The following is a 20,882-nucleotide window of genomic DNA, read 5'->3' as shown; positions in this document are numbered from 1 at the left end:
GTTTCACTCATTGCCATTCTGCTAGGTGAAACCTGCTCTCCACAATTAGACCAAGCAGCTCTACAACTGCTGTCATTCATCTGGACATTCAGCTGGACTGCTGTTTTTAGCCAGCTTTTTCAGGTATCAGTAGCAGTCTTTACATGCACCTTGATAATTTGTTAACATTTCGAATAATAGCTAAATCGGAATAGTCACTATCTGATTGAACGAGGTGGGTAATCCTGTAAATCAGGGGTGCACAACTCTGGTCCTGGAGGGCCAGTGTACAGCACAGTTTGGAGGTTTCCCTGTTTAAACATACCCACTTAACTTGGCAATTAACAGATAAATGTAATCAGGCATATTAGAGAAGGTAAATCACCAAACTGTGCTAGACACTGGTCCTCCAGGACTGTTGTTGTGCCACCGTGCTTTAAATAATCTGCTAAATAGAAAAGTAACAGTAAATGTAAATGCCTGTATCTGATTACATTCCCAGTTGGAAAGTTTAAGTACATTCAGCACATGTAAATTCGCATCATAGTGAAAGTTTATAGCACTCAACATGTCGGGAGCAGAAACTGACCTGCAGAGGAGACGTTTTGAAATTTGAAAGACAGCCGTTGGACGGGTGTCCAGCTTATGTGTCTCAGAATACAACGCCTTCCTCTCGCCCTTCTTTATTAAGTACATGTGAAATATATTTATGATGCTCACTGTCATGGTAACATCTACGCTAAGTAGTACCTTACACCGGTGCGTTATTTTGGATTGGATTCCTTGCAGAGTGCATGGAAATGAAGATTTTCTGTCAGATTGTTGAGTAGAGTAACCTTATAAACCTCAGTCTTAATCTCTAACCAGAATGCATTGTACTGGATCGGCAAAAATCATTGCATGTGAACACAGCCAGTGTTGGAAAGGAACAGCATAAACAAATGCCTTCAGCTTGTGGAAAAGACAAGGTTGGAGAATGAGGTATAGTATGAACAGTATTTCTAGTTTGTGCCTTATCATTTTGATAACAAGCATTATAGCACTTTGTATTAGTAGTGTTTGCATTGATTCAGTACTGGGTATCTGTATCAGGGCAAGATCAACTGTTTAGAATATCAGAAGGAAAAAGGAAATGATGCTGATCTGATCCTGTAACAAATCCATTCAGAAATGGGACACGCATTGTGTGATGTGGTGTCGTTGGCCGTTTAGCTCTTGCTGTGAAGTTAAGAGTGATTGAGTAGTTTTAGATCCTCATGTTAAGTGAAGCACATCAAATGAAAACAGCTCATTTTAAAGCTTAGTGGTTTTTACAGAAAAAATATATCAATATCAGCCAATACTCACGGTTTCATATAATGTATTATTGTGCCTCTCTAGGTATTAACATTAAAGTCGACATTCTTATCTAGTGATAACTCCAGGCTGTGTGTTATTGGATGCATTGTTAATAATCAGTGCGTTAGAGATTGGGGGCCTGCATTTTATTCATGTGTTGGAGTTGCACAGATGTTTTGTGACCACTTGTGTCACAGCAGCTGATTCAGGCAGTACAGTAGATCCTGCTTTCTTTTAAGGACGAGGCCATAGAGGCTGAGTGTTATGGCAGCAGCCGGCAGCTTTGAGACAGTTGCAGTAGGAAATAGCAGCGTGCTGCTGTCGGCTGGGGTTACGTATTGCAGTGCAGCTTAGCGCGTCGGCACACTCGTGCGTTCCATTAGCCACACAGAGAGGCCATTGTTTAGGCCAAGCACTCTGTTGTTAACACCAGGCACTCTGATCCAAGCACAGGGTCTGTTGCTGTGTGAGGCTAGATTTAGATTTTGCTTTTACTACAGTGTTTTTACATTGTACATTTTTTTATTCTGTCAGCTGTAGATGTGTTTTGAAACCACTTTCTGCTTAGGGCTTAACAAATGTTGGGCTTGTAGTTAAGCTTTTTTTGGGGAGAGAGAGCGAATGTAGCCTATTCTATTTAAATGGTGTGACTTTCAACCATGTTTTGCAAATATCTTGTCACCAAGTATCTGTCTGTGTATTTCTCGCACTTTCCTCACACACACACATACACACTTCCTTTCTGCTTACATGTTCACAGGTTTGCTCAGGTTTCAGTTAGCATTAAGCCATGAGCTGATGTGCTAACTCTCAACAAAGGTCATTAAACCACTGACTAGCATCTGTCTTTTATTTCTGTATAAAATATATGTTTTTTAAGCACACTGACATATCATGTGAGCAAGGAATTTGAGGTTTTATTGGTTGCTTTTGTAGTTAATGTTGCTGCTTACTTCTCAGAGTGGGGTGTGCACAGCAGGTAAAGCAAAATGTCCCCTGTTGTTTGTCCTAGCTTTGCTGATCAAATGCATCCTACATTTTTGGTCCATCTTTGACTTGTCAGCCATAGTTTTTGGATTGACTCATTTCAGATCTTTACCTGGCTATTGGTCAGTTTATGGAGATGATGCCATGTGCGATTTCTCACAGTTTTATTTAGCCTTGTTGCACTTGGCCATGATGTGGTTTGAGTGGTTGCAGGCAGAAATTATTCTAGATTTTGCGGGCAGCTGTGAGCAAGAACAGTGCCTGTTCAGTATCTGTATCAGGCAGATACATGTAGGAATGACACTAGATTTTGCTGGTGGCTGTGGGCTGGAACAATTCTAGATTTTGCAGGTGGATGCAGACAAGAAGATGCTAGATTTTGTGGCCATGGGCATGGGCAGGAACGACGCCAGAGTTTGTGGGTTGCCGTGATCAGGAACGACGCCAGGGTTTGCGGGTGGCGGCGTGCAGGAACGACGCCAGAGTTTGCGGGTGTCCATGGGCAGGAACGATGCCAGAGTTTGCTGGTGGCGGCGGGCAGGAACGGCGCCAGAGTTTGCGGGTGGCGGCGGGCAGGAACGGCGCCAGAGTTTGCGGGTGGCGGCGGGCATGAACGGCGCCAGAGTTTGCGGGTGGCGGCGGGCAGGAACGGCGCCAGAGTTTGCGGGTGGCGGCGGGCAGGAACGGCGCCAGAGTTTGCGGGTGGCGGCGGGCAGGAACGGCGCCAGAGTTTGCGGGTGGCGGCGGCCAGGAACGGCGCCAGAGAGTTTGCGGGTGGCGGCGGGCAGGAACGGCGCCAGAGTTTGCGGGTGGCGGCGGCCAGGAACGGCGCCAGAGTTTGCGGGTGGCGGCGGCCAGGAACGGCGCCAGAGTTTGCGGGTGGCGGCGGCCAGGAACGGCGCCAGAGTTTGCGGGTGGCCACGGGCAGCTACAACTATAGATTTTGTGGACGGCACTAGATTTTGCAGCCGTGTGGTGTAAAGTAGGCGCCTGATGGGTTAGGGCAAGAGCATTAACTGGATTTTATGGGTGAGTGGGAACGTGAGCAGCCTTAGACTTAGCTGGTGGTAACGGGCAAGGATGATGCTAGATCTTGTGAGTGAAGGCAAGAATGGAACTAAATCATGCGAGCAGGTGTGGGCAGGAATGATGCTAGATTTTTTTGTGAGCAAGAATGAAACTCGTTTTTGCAGGCGGTTACAGGCAACAACAGTAGATTTTGTTGGTAGGTGTGGGCAAGAACTACGCTAGATTTTGCAGGTGCAGGCAGATGTTATATGTGGTTGAAGTGGGCGATTGCGGATATTAATAATCATTTAATAATTCATTGTGTGCAGAACGTTTGCACACTGTTGCTGCAGGTATATTGTTAAACCTTTTTGTTCAATCTTAACAAACTTAACTGTTTTATCTGTGTGAAAAAAAAAAATAACACACCATGATAATTTTAAGAAAGTTAGTTTAGCTTCCAAACTTACTGATTGTAATGTAGATGAGTGGATCAGACAAGCTGTGCAGACTGACTTGGACATCCAGTGGTCATCAGTTCAAAGGAGCTAATTTATTTATGGTTATGAGCTGATGCTTCTTAAGCAGCCACGAGTTACCGGTGGGTCCTGACTTGCAGTTTTTTAACATAATTGCTGAGTAACAAAGCCTAATAATGAAGCCTTGAGACATAATACAAGTGGGAATTTAAGGAGTTAATACTGGTTGTTTGTCTTTTCCTAGCTGCTGACCATGAATGTGAAATGAGCACGTATCTTTGTGGGTTTCAGCGTACGAGACAGCCAATTTTAAAAGAGTAGGATTTATGCATGGAAATATGTTGGATTCTCTTTCTTAGTAGAGACAAATTATCTCATTATTTCTTTAGTGGTGGTGATTTCTCTTAGGAAAAAACCTAAACCCCAAGCTCTGCCAAGTGAAATGTTCTTATTTTTGCTGAGCAGAGCAGCCAGTATTAACCACAGTATTATGTATTCCTCCATGCACGGCCAAGTCATTTATCCTTAGTGTTTAGAATTTTTCAGTAATAAGGGTTATGATGAAGACCAGGTAAAGTGGCTTTAGTGCATTATGATGGTAGAATATCACAGTTTATCATGTTTCTAATGGTGATCTTTTTTCCCACTCACTTTTTGTTGTGCTGCAGAGACTTTGACTCCCTCTCCAAAGAAAATGTCTATGAAAACAACCAGCTGGTGAGTATCACCCTCAGCTACTTATTTTGCCGTGATGACCATAAATGATGTGGAAATTAAAGGTTGCTGCATGGTGACATCATAGTTAAACCCTAGGGTTTATGTTGTTGTTGATGTCTCACACTTTTCTGAGTGTTTTGCTGCTCTGAGCTTAGCTGTGGGTCTGGTATTTTCAGCAATAGTGAATAACTTGCTGCAGCCTAAAAAGGGGAAAATGCAGTTAAACAGATTCTAGTAGAACATGCTTTAGGCCATCTTATCCTATTCCTAAATGTCTCTGAAATTTGACAGCATTTGGACAGGTTTTTCCTCAAGAGACACCTTGAAAACTGCTTTGTATCATAAACATAACTTTTGTTCATCTTACATGTTTTTCATTACTCAGCCTCTGTCTGAATACTTTATCTAAAAATGCAAACTTAATAGTAAATGAAAACTTGCAAGGAACAGTTATTTAGTTGCCCCCCCATTTACTTTCATTCTTATATAGATTCATTAGTGTTTTTCGGGTGAATATTCTTTTAAACGTGTAATGTGGATCATTCAACACATTAATTATATTATGATACATTAATAAATATCCACTCCTGTCTCTTTATGTAGGATGCATTTGCACTACTATATAAAGTATAAATCTTGTTAAAATAGATTTTGTGATGTTGCTAAAGGGACACAGCTCAGTTAAGTAAGTAGACACCAATTGTTTTACTGTTACTTAGCCTCGAAGTAAGGCTAAACCTGCTGACCAGCAGTCACAGTGTGTGACCGTGTCAGAGCCAGTCATTATCCGAATTAAATAACATTACCATGGTTCACCTTTCTTATCAGTTCCCCTGAAAGCTTTGGCAGTTTCGTAGGTAAACTTCCTCTCGTCACAGTGAGAACCTCATGAGAAATAGGAGCTCATAAGGCGAGAGTGTGGTGAGTCAACACGGCACTAATGAAAGGAATAAAACAAACATGGGCCATTCTTTGAGATCTGTTTTAAAAGTAGAAGTAGACGTTCTGAGCTAACTAAAGCAATTTGCAATAGACCTGACTGACCAGTTTAGTGTTGACAACGTTTCTGTGGTATATCATGCATACTGTGTCTACATTTCCTTTTGGACATAAAGCTAGCTTTCTTTTGCCTTTTTACTCTCCCTCCCTCCCTGTATGTAAATAAAAGGGGTGCAGTAAGAGGGTGGAAGAGTGCGGTGATTTTAAAGTCCCTGAATTGAGCCCCTCATGTTTGTTTGTTTGTTTGTTTGTTTATTGCATGTGACTTTAAGTCATTTTGAAAAATTCCTAACAGAAACACTTTATTTGTTAGATAATAATTAAGAACTAGTTTTAAATATAGTGCCAGCAGCCATCACCGTTACCAAGGCTCAGTGGTTTAGCACAGTCAATGTCTGTAAGAAGAACAAGACATTTGTAATTCAAATAAATGTGCTGTCAAAAAACGAACAACTAAATTGGGAGATACAGAATTTCACCCTGTTTTTCTGAGGTAGAAATGGCTCATGAAGATATACTGGAGCTCCTGTTAGATGTATTTATTTATTTAACAACAGTGTTTTTTAATACTATGACACTAATCATAAAATTAGATATAAAAAATCACAATATGATGCCATATTCTGAATCATAACCCCTGTATCATGATACATATTGTATCGGCAGTTTCTTGCCAATATACAGCCCAAATAAATAACTTGTGTGCTTGTGTTTGGATATCATGTTCTCTTTATCACTAAAATTTAAAGATTTAATCAAGAAGTGAACCCAAAGTAGGCAATTGTCCAATGTCCAGTACATATTCAAAGCCTCCAGTTCTGTCTCTTGGCCTGAGAAAGTCTGAATTAAGACCACAATATCTTCATCATTTCATGGCTGAATTTCATCTGCATAGCATTTTCAGGTGGCCCAGAATTCCTCTTGGCGCCCCTATTTATCTCTTTCTTTCATTTAATGTAACCGTCACACTCTTCCCTTTCGCAGGCGTTTGAGGTGGCGGAGAGAGAGCTGGGTATTCCAGCCCTGTTGGACCCAGAGGACATGGAGAATATGAAAGTGCCTGACCGTCTCAGTATCATCACCTACGTCTCGCAGTACTACAACTTCTTCACTAACAAATCTCACGGTAAGTGGACATCACTGCACAAGGGTTGTTTTACTTACTCACAGTTACATAAATACTCAAAACTCTGCACCCATGTTAGTTATGCTTTATCAGAATTGGTTCTAATTCAGGTTGAAGTACATTATTGATGTGTGTTGCCAAATTTCTGAAGCATTTCAACCAGGAAAACTGGAGGTGACTCTTAATGTGATCTGACTCCATTGCATAGCATCAGATAACATTAACTTCAGAGCTTTTTTTCCTATCAGGACAAACAGTAGACAGTATCTCATTAGGCTGAATGAGACAGAATGAGGCCAACAGGCAAATTGGGTGGAGCCATGATTATGTTTATAGGTCAATTACATTTTAAAAATAAAGATTATAGAATATAAATGTAGAATCTAAGTATAGAATATGGTATATAATATCTGTGTTAATTAACTGTGTAGGATGCTACCTGCTTTCCACCCAGTGAATGCTGGGATAGGCTCAAGCACCCACCGCCACCCAGGGGGATAAGCGGCTTAGATAGTGTGTGTGTATCTGTGTTAGTTATGTTTTATGTAGCCCTTTATGACACTTTCTATGTCAGTGTAAATTAATCAAGTGCGATAAAATCATAACTTCTGATGTTGCATATATTAAGCTTAAAGGACAGCATATCGTTTCTATCAGAACAAAATATTGTACCTCCATGTTTGTAGTTCTTCATTTTTATCATGATGTGAAACATCATTTTATCCTGATTTGAATCATGATTAGACATGGTCAAAGAGTAACACCTTAAATTACATTAAACGTTAAGAATGCTTTTTCCTTCTGTTTTAATATTGCCATTTTTGAGAGATTCTGTTCCAACAAATATGTTGAACTATGCAAATGCTAATACACAAACAGCTTAAAACTCTGTTTTAAAACATAGAATCATTTTAAAGTTTTGTCTAAAATATAAAGTGGAATGAGGTGAATATGTAACAAGTTCAGTCAAATTAAGATGTAAACTTTGGTCTTGACTCTCAGACATAATGTTTTTTCCTCTTCAGCTAATCCTCCCTGTATGAAGAGGCCCGGTAGTACCAGCCACATTGAACCAGCAGTAAAGAGACCTTCCACTCCTCTAGAAGACAGAACCTCCCAGGCTGAGGTAGGGAGAGACTGTGTTTATGATTGCAGTCCGCATGTAAATATTATACTTTCTGAGTCATAGAGGGGTTTTTCTGCTTACTGCAGTAATAACAGCCTTCTGCATGCAGGCTCACAGAAAATGCTTGCTTACAGAAACAATGCTTGTATTTAACAGAGATTGACTGATGGTGTGTGAAGTGTTGGATGGTATTATGTCCCAAGAGGTGTTTCTTGGAACATGTCCCAGCAAAGATGCAGAAAGAATGGGCAGGCCTATGTCTGGCCCAAGTCCATGTACTCAGAATGAGGACTAATATAGCCTAAAAGCCAGTGCAGATGCTCTACTCGCTAATGAAATATCAGATCGCCTCAGGGAGTATGGGATGGAACAGGAGATGGGTGAAAGGTTCTTTCCTGTTATAATATCTGTAAACCTGGGATCAGAGAGAGTTGGTCTTATTGATATTTTTGATTTAGTATTCACTTGATATTTTTTTAGTATTTTCAAAAGAACTTGAAATATTAACACATTAGTATCAGATGTCTGAACAAGAGTACTGATCAGAATTCAGTATTCTGCTGATGTATTTTTTAATCAATTTTTGAAACCTTCTTCCTGCTTTTTCAAAAGTGCAAAAAATACCCTCCAAAATGTTTCCAAAACTGTCTTAGGGTTGTGTATTATCTTATCTTGTCAGCTTTTTCACTTTGCTGAGTGAATGTGAACCTCAAAGTATATTTCACAACTCCTACACTTACCAGCCTCTTTGTCAATTGTAACTGTCCAATTTAGGCTCAAGCATGGCCCAACATGGAAATAGTTTTGCTGTTACGCAGCCTTACGTTTACAAGCCCAAGAAAAACTGTGAATTTGGAACATTTACTGGGAATGTTTTTGGTTTTCCAAGAATACACATATCCCAACATTTTTTTAGCATTTGAAGTAAAAGGCCCGAAACCACACTTAATGTACTGTATGTACATTATATGTACATTTAACATGTTAACAACCTCCTCTAATTATATTAAGAGTCAGGCTTTAAGCTGGAATAATCACTGAAAAACTGCAACATACAGAGTAAAGAAGCTTACATGTGTGTCTTATAAACTTCAAATTTCAATTTTTGAGCTAGAGTAGTTTTTAATTTACCACAAGTACTACTAAGCACATGGTGGGTAAGTCGGTGCACAGCACTGTTTGCTTGGCACTAACGTATCATTGAACCTGCCATAGAAGCGGAAATACTATAGGAAGTGGACTAAACAATGGATATTAACAACGTGAAACAGCTGTATAGTCAAATGTGTGGCATTTTGCTTAAATGTCCATGGACATTCAGGAATATCCCATTCTTTTTTATTTTGGTGCAAGTTGTGCTAGTTTGTAGAGATGACCACAAGAGTAAAGGCCTAAGTAAAAGGTTCAGTTAACCCTTGAAAGAAATCTCATCATTTGGAAGTGTAGAGAAGGATTTATAGTCTCTTTTGCACCCCAAAGCTTAGCAAAATGTAATATTTCGTTGGCTAATGTGGGCCAATTGATTCACAGTTCATGAGTATATATTATGAGTTACATACATCTGATTTACTGTGGATGTGTAAATGTCATTCCAAAAAGGTGGTGAAGGAGCAGTGTAAATACATTTAAAAATAAACTTGAGGTAATTTTATGCTGTCTTCAGTGCACAGCAAATGCTGCGCTGAAACAGAAGTGTGTGCATAATTGTAGACATGCTGCTTTAGATTTTCAGATCTGTTAAAGCAGTGATACTTCAGCTGCTCCTCATGGACCTCTAGTTCATGTTTTTGCCTGATTCCTACAGCCAGTAATCAGTTTTCTTGTTTTTTGAAGACCTGTTTGAGATCAACTGCTTTGTTGTAAATGTGATATTTGAATGTGAAGAATAGTTTTTAAGACCATACACATAGTGTACAACTTCTATATTGGTGAAAGTTTATTCTTAGAACCATGCATCCAAGCCGAAGAAGCAGTATAGTCAGTGCTTTTGCTCTGTTCGTCTTCTGAACACACCTTACTGAGGTTACTAGGGCTTGGATAAAGCGAAAACGTGTATTAGCCGGGAGTCTGGAAGACTGCTTTAGAAACCACTGCTTAGTAATTTTGTAAGCACAGTTTTGCAGCTCTGTCCTGTAAAGCCCATAAAGAGAGCTTCTGTATCCTCTCTCTCTCTTCCGTGTTCTTTCCCTTTCCCCTTGCCCTTCTTTAGACGGAACTTTGCTCTTCTCCCTTTTCTTCCTCTTCCTCCTCTTCCTGTTCGTCTTTGACCTCCCTGCCCCCATCTGACCCTGTGCCTAGGCAGTAGGATTGGTGGGGCTATTGGGGGGTTGTTCAGATCAGTTAGGTCAGTCTCTTAACCTTCTAACCTTTTGATCTCTGAGGCTGTTGAATGTTAATCCTCCCGTTTTGACTCCTCATTTATTAGTGTTAACTCTGTGATTTTTGACAAAAGCATAAATTATTTATAGTGATGAATATTATGATAAGTTATTTTGTATGAATACATATCAATCTAGTGAATATCTTTACAGATGAATCTCCGTAACAACAGAAAGAGATAAAGTCAATCCATTCATGATCGTGACTCTCCATATGATCTCCCTCACCCCTTTTCCTCTCCCTCCACCCCTGCCCTCCACTCATGCCCTGTCCTGGTTCCTGACCCGCCTACACAGTCGAATGCAGATGTCCAGACGAAACGCAGCACGTTGAGCAGCACCTGTGCAGCCTGTGGGAAGCATGTTCACCTGGTGCAAAGATTCCTTGTTGATGGCAGACTGTACCATCGCAACTGCTTCAGGTAGGCCTAACAGATTCTCCAAGAAGAAAGCTGAACATCAGAGAAAGGCAGCTGTGGAACTTTGGTCTGAAATATTAGGAGTAAGAGCTCTGACTTCAAATGGTGAAATCTTTGACCTTTGAATTGAGCTTGATTATGATTCTTAAGGAAACCATTCAGATTCATCCTTATTTAAATTGATTATTTTAACATGATTCTGCATTATTATTTTTAAAAATGTAATGTAAAAAATCATGATCATGACAGCCCTAGCAGAAAGTAGTAAATAAATTGTGAGCTAGTTTGGTTCCTGACTTCTCCCCAGTGCCCTCAGCTGTTGTCAAAATCCACCAGATTCGTTCTTGATTTAACATAAACCAAGCATTGGATGATAACTTGAAATAATGTTGGGCTTTCTCAGAGAGAAATTTGAAAATGATATAAAACACATTTATTCAAACAATAGTGTTTTTCCAAGCAATTGTTTTTATATTTTTATAAACGTTTGCAGAGTAACGTTGATTTTGTTTATTTTTACTTTTTTTCCCATCTATTTCTGGATGATCACAAGCATCAAATTATGGAAATCAGTAAAAGAAATTTTACAGAATCTTGTTCTGTATTTCTGATGTGTTACTAAAGTGTTGGCCATGGCAATCCTACTTCAGTAATGGCACAGTACTATTTATAATTCTTCCATTTTTAAGTGTTAAAATGCACAGCTTCCTGTTTCACACACAAGATCACAGTGTTATTTCATTCTGTCAGATAGGCTTGGGTGAATTGATCATAATGTCACAATGTCTACAGTATTGAACAATAATAATATGTGAATGTAGATGTCCACATGTCAGACCCTACTGTCATAACTGTGTTGTCAAATTATAATAATATATTATCAAATATAATATATTGTCAAATATAATAATTATATTATTATTTCCTGTTTAATTACAGGTGTAGGGAATGCAGCAGCACTTTGTTACCTGGCTCTTACAAACTCCTTGGAGATGCTGGGTCCTTGGTCTGCACCCACCACTTTACTAGGACTTCTTCAGCCAGTCAGAACGGTCGTCTGGATCTGAGCAAGCAGGTTGGCCCAATAGTGCCAAACACAAGCCGTATAATCCCTCCCAGTGGAGGAAGTTTGGAAAACACACTTCCATGTCATGCTGAAGTCAACAATATCGCTCCATCTGTGGATTCTCTCAAAACAAACACCCTGGAGAGAGAAAATGAACAAGTACAGAATGAGAAAGGAGGGGTAGAGGAAAAAGCAGAAGCTGAGAATAGCTCAAAGGATGAGACTGAACCCCGCCCCTCCAGTCCTCCAAATCCTTTTGATGAGTCTGATGAAGAGGAAGAGGAAGAGGAAAAGGAGAATGAGCAGCAAAAAACAACAACAGAGGTAACCAATGGTGCCCTTCCCCCAACCCCAGTGAAGAGTGCAGAGGAAGAAAGTCGACCAGTGCCTGCCCCTCGAAGGGTTTTTGACCACTCCCCTCCTGCGCGTCCTGTACCCAGGCCTCGGCCACCTAGACCCTCCCACAGTCCTGCAGTTAATGGTGAGTGTTACTTATTTTCATTTGTGGTTTTCCCATTATTGTGCTGATGAGTACTGCACTGAGCTGGCATAATTCCACTGCGGCTTCAATTATGCATTTACAAAATGGAATGAATGGAATTATCTGAATTTTAAAAGCAGTATTCCGATGAACAGTAGGACATCCGACAGCACATGAAACCCTGCCTTTTTTAGTGCAGCAAATTTTTCCACTTGAACTGAGTATATGTTTTGATTTACAAAAACTTTACCTTCTAAGGAGGGTTTGTTTTGATAAAAAAGCAAAAAGACAAAATTTTTGTGACTATTTAAAGCAATACCGCACTTATCAGCACTCAAAACTTTATCTCTTTGGGTTAAGAGAGTTTCAGTATGTGCTTTTAACAATAGGAAAAACGCTTCATTTTTCATCTTGCTCTTCATACCAAGCAGAGATGTTAACAAGTCACTTCAAGCAATCAGAATCGAGTCTGAAGTCCTTGGCAAGTGGGACCAGTTTGAGTCTCAAATCTCTATGTAACAAATCTGTGTCGCGTCTCGAATCACTGGCGTACAAGCTCATAGTGAGTCTCATAGTTTTAGGTTTGTCTCGTCATTGGCTAGTTTGACACGGCTTTAAATAACGAGCCTTTCATTACAGGCAAAACCTGCTGTCTGAAAAACAGAACTGAAGGTAAATGTAGTGTTTAAAAAAATCTCAACAGATCCGTGAGCCAGCTGTGTTTTTCTTTAATTTTACTTAACACTGTAGTGTGATCCCAGTTGGTCTTTGTTTAATCAGAATATGGCAAAATTACAACAGCAAAACAACAAAATAGGCACTGAATTCTTGAACTATTAAAAATAATTTTAAATACAAATGTATTTTTTGTATAAAACACTAGGCTACATTAGGTACAGATAATTGTTAAACCTCTTTAAATGTTTCCAACAGGTGGATTTTTTTTTAAAGCCTATTTGAACTAGAAACCAGGTATCTTTTCTTTTTGTGTAACTGCTGGCCCATAGATTGTTGTTGGAGAAAGTGGATTAGAATGCACATTATGTTGCAGTGCATGCTGGGGACACAAGTGCAGCTCAGGGTGAAATGGACTAATAATAGAACATTTAAATCATTTTTTGGGCTTAATAGAGCTGTGCCACGGATTTGACTTGGCCCACGGACCTTAAGTTTGACACATGGGGTTTAAAAGCAGCAAAACAACTTCAAATGGATGGTTAGTCTGTGGTGCAATAGCTAATCCAGCTGAAGTTTTAGTACATTTTGAAGGACTGTGATCTGTAACTGACTGAAAAACTTGTATTTACCATATTAAGGATGGAGGTCATAATTTCAATCAGTTTTTTTCTTGAGCTGAATTTTTTCAGTCAATCCCCAATCAGTCAACCCCATGTCCCCATCTTTGACTGTGTGTTGAAGCAAATATGCTCAGAATTTTATAAAATTGCTGCTTATATTAATCTTCAATTTAATTTAAATTTCAAAATAAGGCAAAGTGTCAAATTTTTGACAGTTTTTAACATAAACAACAATCTTTTTTCTCAATCAGGAGGTGAATGTGAGCGTAAAGCGTATGCACAAGTACCCCGGGAGAGGTCGTGTTCGCCAGCTGGGTGAGATCACTGTCCCATGCTTTTTCCTTCTATTGATGCATTAATCCTGATGCATACTGCATGTCCGTCTTGTTTGGTTATGTTTGTCCTGTTTGGTTCTGTTTTTACTGTTTGTTAACGTCTTCATGTGTCGCTATGATCTCCCCTCCCTCTTTGCCATTGTTCATTTCACATACTCATTTCCAGCCGATCCACCGACACTCCTAAATCCAAAGATCCGCCCTGGCTGGCTCTTGTCAAATCAGAGCCCAAGAAAAAATTGGCTCCTCCTCCGCCTCCTCCTTCTGCCACTGGTACAGCTACACCTCCACATGCTGGGTCTGTTCCTTCTGTGAAGGAGGAAGAATCACGCCCCGCTGCCTCTGTGAAAGAGGATGGGTCTCGTCCAGCCTCACCCCCTAATCCCTTTGATGATGATGATGAAGAGCCACAGGCAGAGAATGCAGATTTGTCGGTCCCGTCTTCTGTGGTCGCTGTCCATCCATGGTACGGGATTACCCAGGCTGCTGATGTCACTGGAGCAGACACTCCTCCCAGAAAAGGGAGCCCTGCCCCCTCTGGGAGTCCAGGAAGTGCCAGAAGTAAAAAACGTCTGGCACCTAAAGCCCCGAAATCTTCCTCTACAGGTCAGTTACTGTTGCTGACCAGAAAGGCCAGTTCTGAAGTCAGGGTTTCTTATTGCAGATTTTGTAAATTATAATATTTTGATGAATAATAGTACCTTTTTAATAGATTGCTTGAATTCCATATCAACTTGTTTTTTAAATGTTTTTTTTAGTTATAGTACTGTGCAAAAGATGGAGACCAAAACAGCCAATAAGTACGAGAGAGAAATTTTTCAGACAATATTCCTGAGCAGATTAGATGTAAGATAATTCACTTGCATAAGGAAAGAAAAGTAACAACCATGTGAGACCTTGTAGACCACCAAAACTATCCCCATCAGATAAACAGCACTTAAAACGTTCATCTTTGAGAGAGAGGAGAAAATCAAGCTGTTTCAGATCTGAAAACATCCAGAGGTGTTTCTGTCCATCCTTCCTGTTCCTGTAGCTGCTCAAGAAGCCTCACTGAGAAAAGGAGCCAGACACATCAAACAAAGAAGCTGAAGGATGGACTGACCACCCCAGAGTCCAGACCTCAACATCATTGAATATGTTTGGGATTATTTAAATCGTGAGAAGCAGACAGTTTAACAACTTCCATCTCTGCATATCTGTATTATATTTAGTTGTAATGTGTTCTTTAATTTTCTATTAAATAAATATTAATAATAAAAAATTGAAGGCCATTTGGATTGGAAGTTAGATAAAAGAAGGGTGGTCTCACACTTTTGCACAGTACGTGGAGGACTTCAAGTAGTTGCGAATGTCGGCTATGAATTTCTTGTTTATTAAAAAACACTCTAATACTATAATGTTTATATGATATACATAGTCACTCTTATTTTAATACATTACAGTTATACATTATACACTACCGTTAGCATGGAATTAGATTTGGTGGTTTCTATTGTTTTGTTGCACTATTAAAGGGAAACTAACTTGTAAATGTTTACATCTACAAAGGAAGAGGAACCATAGAAAGCAGAAGAATTAGATTAGGCATTTACTCTTGTAATAAAGGGTAGGTTAATCAATTATAGAATTAATAGTCAGCCTTTATTCTGTTGAGTCCAACAATGTTATCCTTGTCCCTCACTCTCTCCATGTTTGTCATTCATTTTCCTGTCATCCCCTTGTTCCACCCTGTTGTCTGCTTGCTATTCCTTCAGCTCTTCCTTCTTCTCAGTCTTCCTCTGCCTGTCCCTCTCCAGCTCTGAGCACAGAGAGTCTCTCTTCCTCTTCTTCGGACCATGGCCTGTCCAGAACCACCGGCACCTCTGCGGCTCCCTGGCGGCCCTTGGCTAATGAGCAGGAACATCCATTCACCAAGAGCGTATCAGAGCCATCAATTAACAGTCCCAGCTCTGCCAGCTCACCGCCTTCAGCTGAGCTTCAGTCCCGCCTCACACCAAGCCCTTCCCCCTTGCCGCCTCATACTAACACCTGTTCAGCTCCTGCCACTCCAGAGACCAATAGGAGTGCAGGAGGTAAAGGTATTAGGCCGCCCCCGCCCCGCCCTCCAGCTGGTCCTAGTCCACTGATTGGATCTCCTTCCTCACAGCCACCAAGCACGCCCAGTAAGGTGAGCAAAACTACGATTTAGCCTTTTTGAAGCTTATATAAAAACATTTTTAAACAAAATTACTTTTTTACTGCCTTACTAGTGATCGTTTGGTTGATTTACTGATTTACATTTGTGCGTTAGGCATATGAAATTTGACATGCGACTAGTTCCTGACTAGTCTTGCCATGCCATGTAATCCCATAGAACATCTGGTGACAACCTTGCTTAATGTGAGTGGGAACAGGGACTGAGAAACTGAAATTTCTGAAACAGTCCAACACATCATGAAGGTGGAGGCCAAAGTACACTAGTGTGCTCATCATTGGAAGGATGGGGAGCAGCATTTTCTGTCACTGAAAAATGAGCTTTTGAAAAACATTTTTAAACAGAAAAGCCATGTCTTTTTAACAAAGACAGCATACTGTGGTCATTGCTGTTTTGCTGTGTTGTGCATGCTTCAGAACTGCATTCCTACCATAGCTGGTGACCGAGCTGTTTCTGTGTTCAGTAATATCAGGTTTAGTCATGTTAGTACTGACCACACAGAAGTGTATTTATTCAGCTTGGCTTTATGATCAGAGGGAAAATAATTTGAAAAATGCATTGTTCTTGTAAAATCAACCTACCTTACCAATGGCCCAGTCTTACATGGACTGCCATGTAAGATTTGTTTGTGTTATTTCTTTATTATTTCAGAATCTTTTTTCCAGCTTTGTGTCTAATGTTAAATATTTAATGTAAATTTTGACTTCGAACTGCAGTTCTTTTCTGTTAATTAAATAATTGTATTATAAATAAGAAATAACAGTTAAATAATTTCTCAATTAATCAAAATCGTAAGAGACTCATCAGTCAGTTAAGGAAATAATCATTACTTATAGCAATTATCGGTATACTTTGTTTTTTGTTGTCCTCAGCTAAAATTCTTTGTATGACAAACACATTTAGCACAACAGTCTGTTTGTATTGTGTTTTTGTTGGAAAATGCATGTTGTCTGAAATCCAAAATCCAAAAAGATAAAGGATTACGTTGCTAAAGCAGTGGTTGTTGAATAAAATGAATTTGTTTTTAACATTACCGCAGTGACCTCATTCTTGCAAACAGTTACAAAGGTGACTGTGATGAATGATGTGGGCAGACCAGGGAGTAACTGTGAGGTTTCTAAGGTATGCATTTTGGCTAACTGCAAATATTTCTCTCCCCTCTCTCCTCTCTGTCTCTTTTACTCCTGCTCTCACATTCTTTTCCTTCTCCCTCTCTTTCTCACCCCTATCAATCTCCATCTCTCATCCCTTTTCTGTCTGCCGCTCTCTATTCTCCCTTTCTTTCTTTCTTTCTTTCTTTCTTTCTTTTCTATCTTCTGCTACCTTTTCTGTCTGCTTTTGAACTCTCTCTCTTGCTGTCTTATTCTCTTTCTTCTTCTCGTTTTTTTTTTTTTTTTTTTTTTTCCCCTGTCTTTTTCTCTCTCTCTCTTTAGCGGATCTGTAAGGAGAATCCGTTTAATCGTAAGGCTTCCCCCACGGTCACCTCTCCCCAGTCCAGACCCCCTAAAGGCCCTCGCCCTGCCCGCCCCCCTGCACCTGGACATGGCTTCCCCCTCATCAAACGCAAGGTACTGCACCTTAGTCCTTTTAAAGAAGACAGACTAGGCATAAGTTTTGTTTTGTGCCAGTCTTGATCCAAATCCTTTAATATTGAGCATTGTCCGATACAGAGTCTTCTCTGATATTTATATTTTGAAGAAAAGGCAGTCACACAGTGCAGAAGCCTACATTAAGATGCTGCAGTAAAATCACTTTATTTTGTGTTTGTGCATGCCATGGCACACTTTGCATTTCTGTTTTTTGGCTACTTTTTGAAATGACCTTTTTTAAGTAGTCTTGAATGTGGTACTTTCATATTTTATGTAAATATTGATGAAAGGTGGGTGACTTAAAGCACTGAAATTGTGGTTATCAAAAGATTTAAAAAAAAAAATAATGAATCACTTTTAAAATAGTTTTACAGACATTTAGACTGCTTTTTAACTTCTGACAACAAGCTTCAGTGCAAGTAGAGGATAATATCCATTTCTCACCTTTACAACAGAGGTGTAAATGGATCTTAATGGGGTAAAATATTGTATTGTATTTTTAAAGACAGAGAAAAAAAAGACAGAGGTACATAAAAGCATAAAGTAAAACCAAATAAAGCTTTTTGGGTGGATTTTGTAACAAGTTAAATGATCAAAGATAGTTGTATTGAAGTCTTTTTGACCCCTGGTTCATATACGCAGTAATTCTATAAGTGTCTCTCCAATGCATTTCAAATCAAACAGCTCTGTATAATATTGTTCTCTGAACCAAGGGGCAATTTTGAAAAGTCAGTGGAATGGCCCTTTGAGAAACGATTGTAATTGAATTGGAATAGATATAAGGGACACTGATCTGTAAAAATATGCTTTAATCTGCTCTGATAATGATTTGGGACCTCCCTGAATTTAAATGCAGTTTCTCAGTGTTAATAAGAGGATTAAACACTACGAGTTTGAATTTCATAGGAGATGACCATATGTTATTCTTGAGGACTGTTTGGAGTGTCTGTTTGCAGTGAAGTTTGACAGTCGGTGCACAATTGTTCATTTTTATCTTCCTGAAGACTCGATTAGAAAACACTATTGTTAGAACGTTGCTGTAAGTGAGAGAGTCATAAAGGTGCCCAAAGCACAGCAGTGGCCTCTTCTGCCCTTCTAAGCTCACTCTAGAACAATCCTATCCACGTCACAGCCCCGTTACATCAGAAATATTATGACTGTGCTTACTGTGTCCTCTCACTGACCGTGCAGGTGCAGTCGGATCAGTACATCCCTGTAGAGGACATCTACGTGGAGATGGGGGCACTAGAGAGGCAGCTGGATGAGCTCGAGCAGAGAGGAGTGGAGCTGGAGCAGAAACTCAGGGACTGCTCTAACGGTGAGGAATATATGGAAAAAAAAATCATAATGATCTTTATGTAGCGCTTTTCATTGAAATGACAAAATACAGAGGGGTAAAAGTGTGTGTGTGTGTGTGTGTGTGTGTGTATGTGTATGTCAGAATTGTTCTGATTTTTACAAAAGATTGGATAAACTGATCCATCAGCAATTAATTGCAACAATCACCATGCCAGATGCCAATGAACTGATCTCTGCAATGCCCTCTACTGGATGCATTTGATATAGCTCAGTAAAAGTCAACCTGAGCTGTAGAGTTTAACTCTTGTTTCTGGTTCTCGGTGAATTTCAGAGGAACATGAGGAACGGCTGCTGGTGGACTGGTTCACTCTAATTCATGAGAAGCACCTGCTGGTGCGCAGAGAGGCAGAGCTGGTCTACACGTAAGTCATTAAGCACACATGCACAGACTCATGTACTGTGCCAGTGTAATAGTTTGAAAAATCTAATTTATAATACACATTTCAAATAACACACAAAGTTCAGGCTTCAAGATTATTTCTGTAAAAGTCCTGTGTGTACAATTTTATGGTTAAAATCCATTCAGTGATTGTAGAGATTTTGGTTTCAAAACATTTATTTGAGGAAATTGTTACAGAATTGAAATTTAGTTTAGAAAAATATCACTATTATTTCGAGTGGGGCAATCAAGCAAGTCAAAACTGATTTGTTTCTGAACTTCAGGGCAAAGCAGCAGCATCTGGAGGAGAGGCAAGCAGATGTGGAGTATGAGCTGAGATGCCTCCTCAACAAGCCAGGTAGACATTTGTGGGGAAACACCCAAACAACATGTAGTCAGAGTGACTGAATTGTCTGTCCAACTTAATCATTTGTACATGCGTTTTTTTTGTTTGTTTGTTTTTGTTTTTTTTTTTTTCATTTTTGTTAGATTTTACTTCTTGTAGATTTGAAAATCCCAGTTACCCTTTACATTGTGTTTTAATTTTATGATGAATAGACCAACAGAAATGGTCCAAAATTACTTAGGAAAAAAATCTTGTTATATAAACTTCCATTACAGGCCCATTTACAAATATTCCATGTTGTTTTTCTATAAAGTTACCATTCATGCCATACATGTATACTAATATATGGGGCAGCAATCAGGGCTTAATTTCTAAATGATGAGGCACATCAGACATGCAGCTCAGTGTGAGGCTTCCTCATGATTTTGGATCTTATAGCTAGTATGTTGTTGATGAGGTTTTTGAGCATCAGATGGTTTTTGTTTTGTTTGTGCAGCATAAATAAGCAAAAACACAGATAAAAAGAACTTGCAAATTACTTGATGCATTAGAAATTCTATTTTTATATATTCACTTTATTTTTATCAGAATGCTACTTTAACCATTAGCTGTAACAGTGAGACATTTGTTCAGCATTTTGCTTTCAGAATGAGCACCGACCAACTGTATTTCACTATAAAGAGTGGTAATTAGTCCCGTTTAATTAGATTTTGCACAGTGCAGTGTGAAATAAACTCTTGACAAAGTACATTTTGATTGTTTTTAAATATAGCACTATTAGTAAATTATATCTGTGCCAAAATTGTTAGATTTATCGTGAAAATACATTTAGAGAATTATGATACGTTTTTTTTTTTCCTTCCTAATTAAAGAAATGTGTTTTTGACATTAATTCATTTGCAATTTCTCTTTCTCTCTGGCAGAGAAAGAGTGGAGCGATGATGATCGAGACAGGGAGAAGCAGTTGATGGATGAGCTGGTCACCATCATCGAGCAGAGGAACCAGATCATCAACAGCATGGATCAGGACAGACAAAGGTGATTAATTGCCGTGCCTTCATATCCAACTGTCAAGGTCACTCCAAACTGGCAATTTGAAGTGGATAAAAGTAAGTCCTAACCTCAGGGTCATAATCTTTATTTTTCTTCAGGGAAGAGGAGGAGGACAAGCTAGTGGCAGCCATGCTGAAGAAGAAAGGTCGGGGCTTCTCAATTTCTCTTTCATTCACTTTTTCTCTTTTTCTGTCGGTCTGTGTGTGTTTAAAAGCTGTGTCTTGTC

At 39.5% G+C, this 20,882-nt stretch overlaps 1 protein-coding gene across 2 annotated transcripts in view; it reads left to right on the top strand.

Moving 5' to 3' along the window:
• The window catches only part of micall1a (MICAL-like 1a), a 30,582-nt gene that overhangs the window by 6,569 nt on the left and 3,131 nt on the right, over nucleotides 1-20,882 (top strand). Inside the window, exons 2-15 of one of the 2 annotated variants that reach the window (XM_017692981.2) lie at nucleotides 4,460-4,508; nucleotides 6,492-6,633; nucleotides 7,659-7,759; nucleotides 10,435-10,559; nucleotides 11,496-12,103; nucleotides 13,653-13,716; nucleotides 13,903-14,342; nucleotides 15,533-15,903; nucleotides 17,364-17,498; nucleotides 18,711-18,837; nucleotides 19,150-19,240; nucleotides 19,542-19,615; nucleotides 20,527-20,641; nucleotides 20,755-20,801. In XM_017692981.2, the coding sequence (XP_017548470.1) occupies nucleotides 4,460-4,508; nucleotides 6,492-6,633; nucleotides 7,659-7,759; nucleotides 10,435-10,559; nucleotides 11,496-12,103; nucleotides 13,653-13,716; nucleotides 13,903-14,342; nucleotides 15,533-15,903; nucleotides 17,364-17,498; nucleotides 18,711-18,837; nucleotides 19,150-19,240; nucleotides 19,542-19,615; nucleotides 20,527-20,641; nucleotides 20,755-20,801 (2,489 nt within the window). Of the gene's footprint in view, nucleotides 1-4,459; nucleotides 4,509-6,491; nucleotides 6,634-7,658; nucleotides 7,760-10,434; nucleotides 10,560-11,495; nucleotides 12,104-13,652; nucleotides 13,717-13,902; nucleotides 14,343-15,490; nucleotides 15,904-17,363; nucleotides 17,499-18,710; nucleotides 18,838-19,149; nucleotides 19,241-19,541; nucleotides 19,616-20,526; nucleotides 20,642-20,754; nucleotides 20,802-20,882 lie in introns of both variants that reach the window. The other variant, XM_017692980.2, reaches the window with a different exon arrangement.

Source organism: Pygocentrus nattereri, chromosome 30 (genome assembly GCF_015220715.1).
Source record: "Pygocentrus nattereri isolate fPygNat1 chromosome 30, fPygNat1.pri, whole genome shotgun sequence".
Lineage (NCBI taxonomy): Eukaryota > Metazoa > Chordata > Actinopteri > Characiformes > Serrasalmidae > Pygocentrus > Pygocentrus nattereri.
The sequence above is the reverse complement of the archived record's forward strand: the minus strand, read 5'-3'. Positions and strand labels throughout refer to the sequence as shown.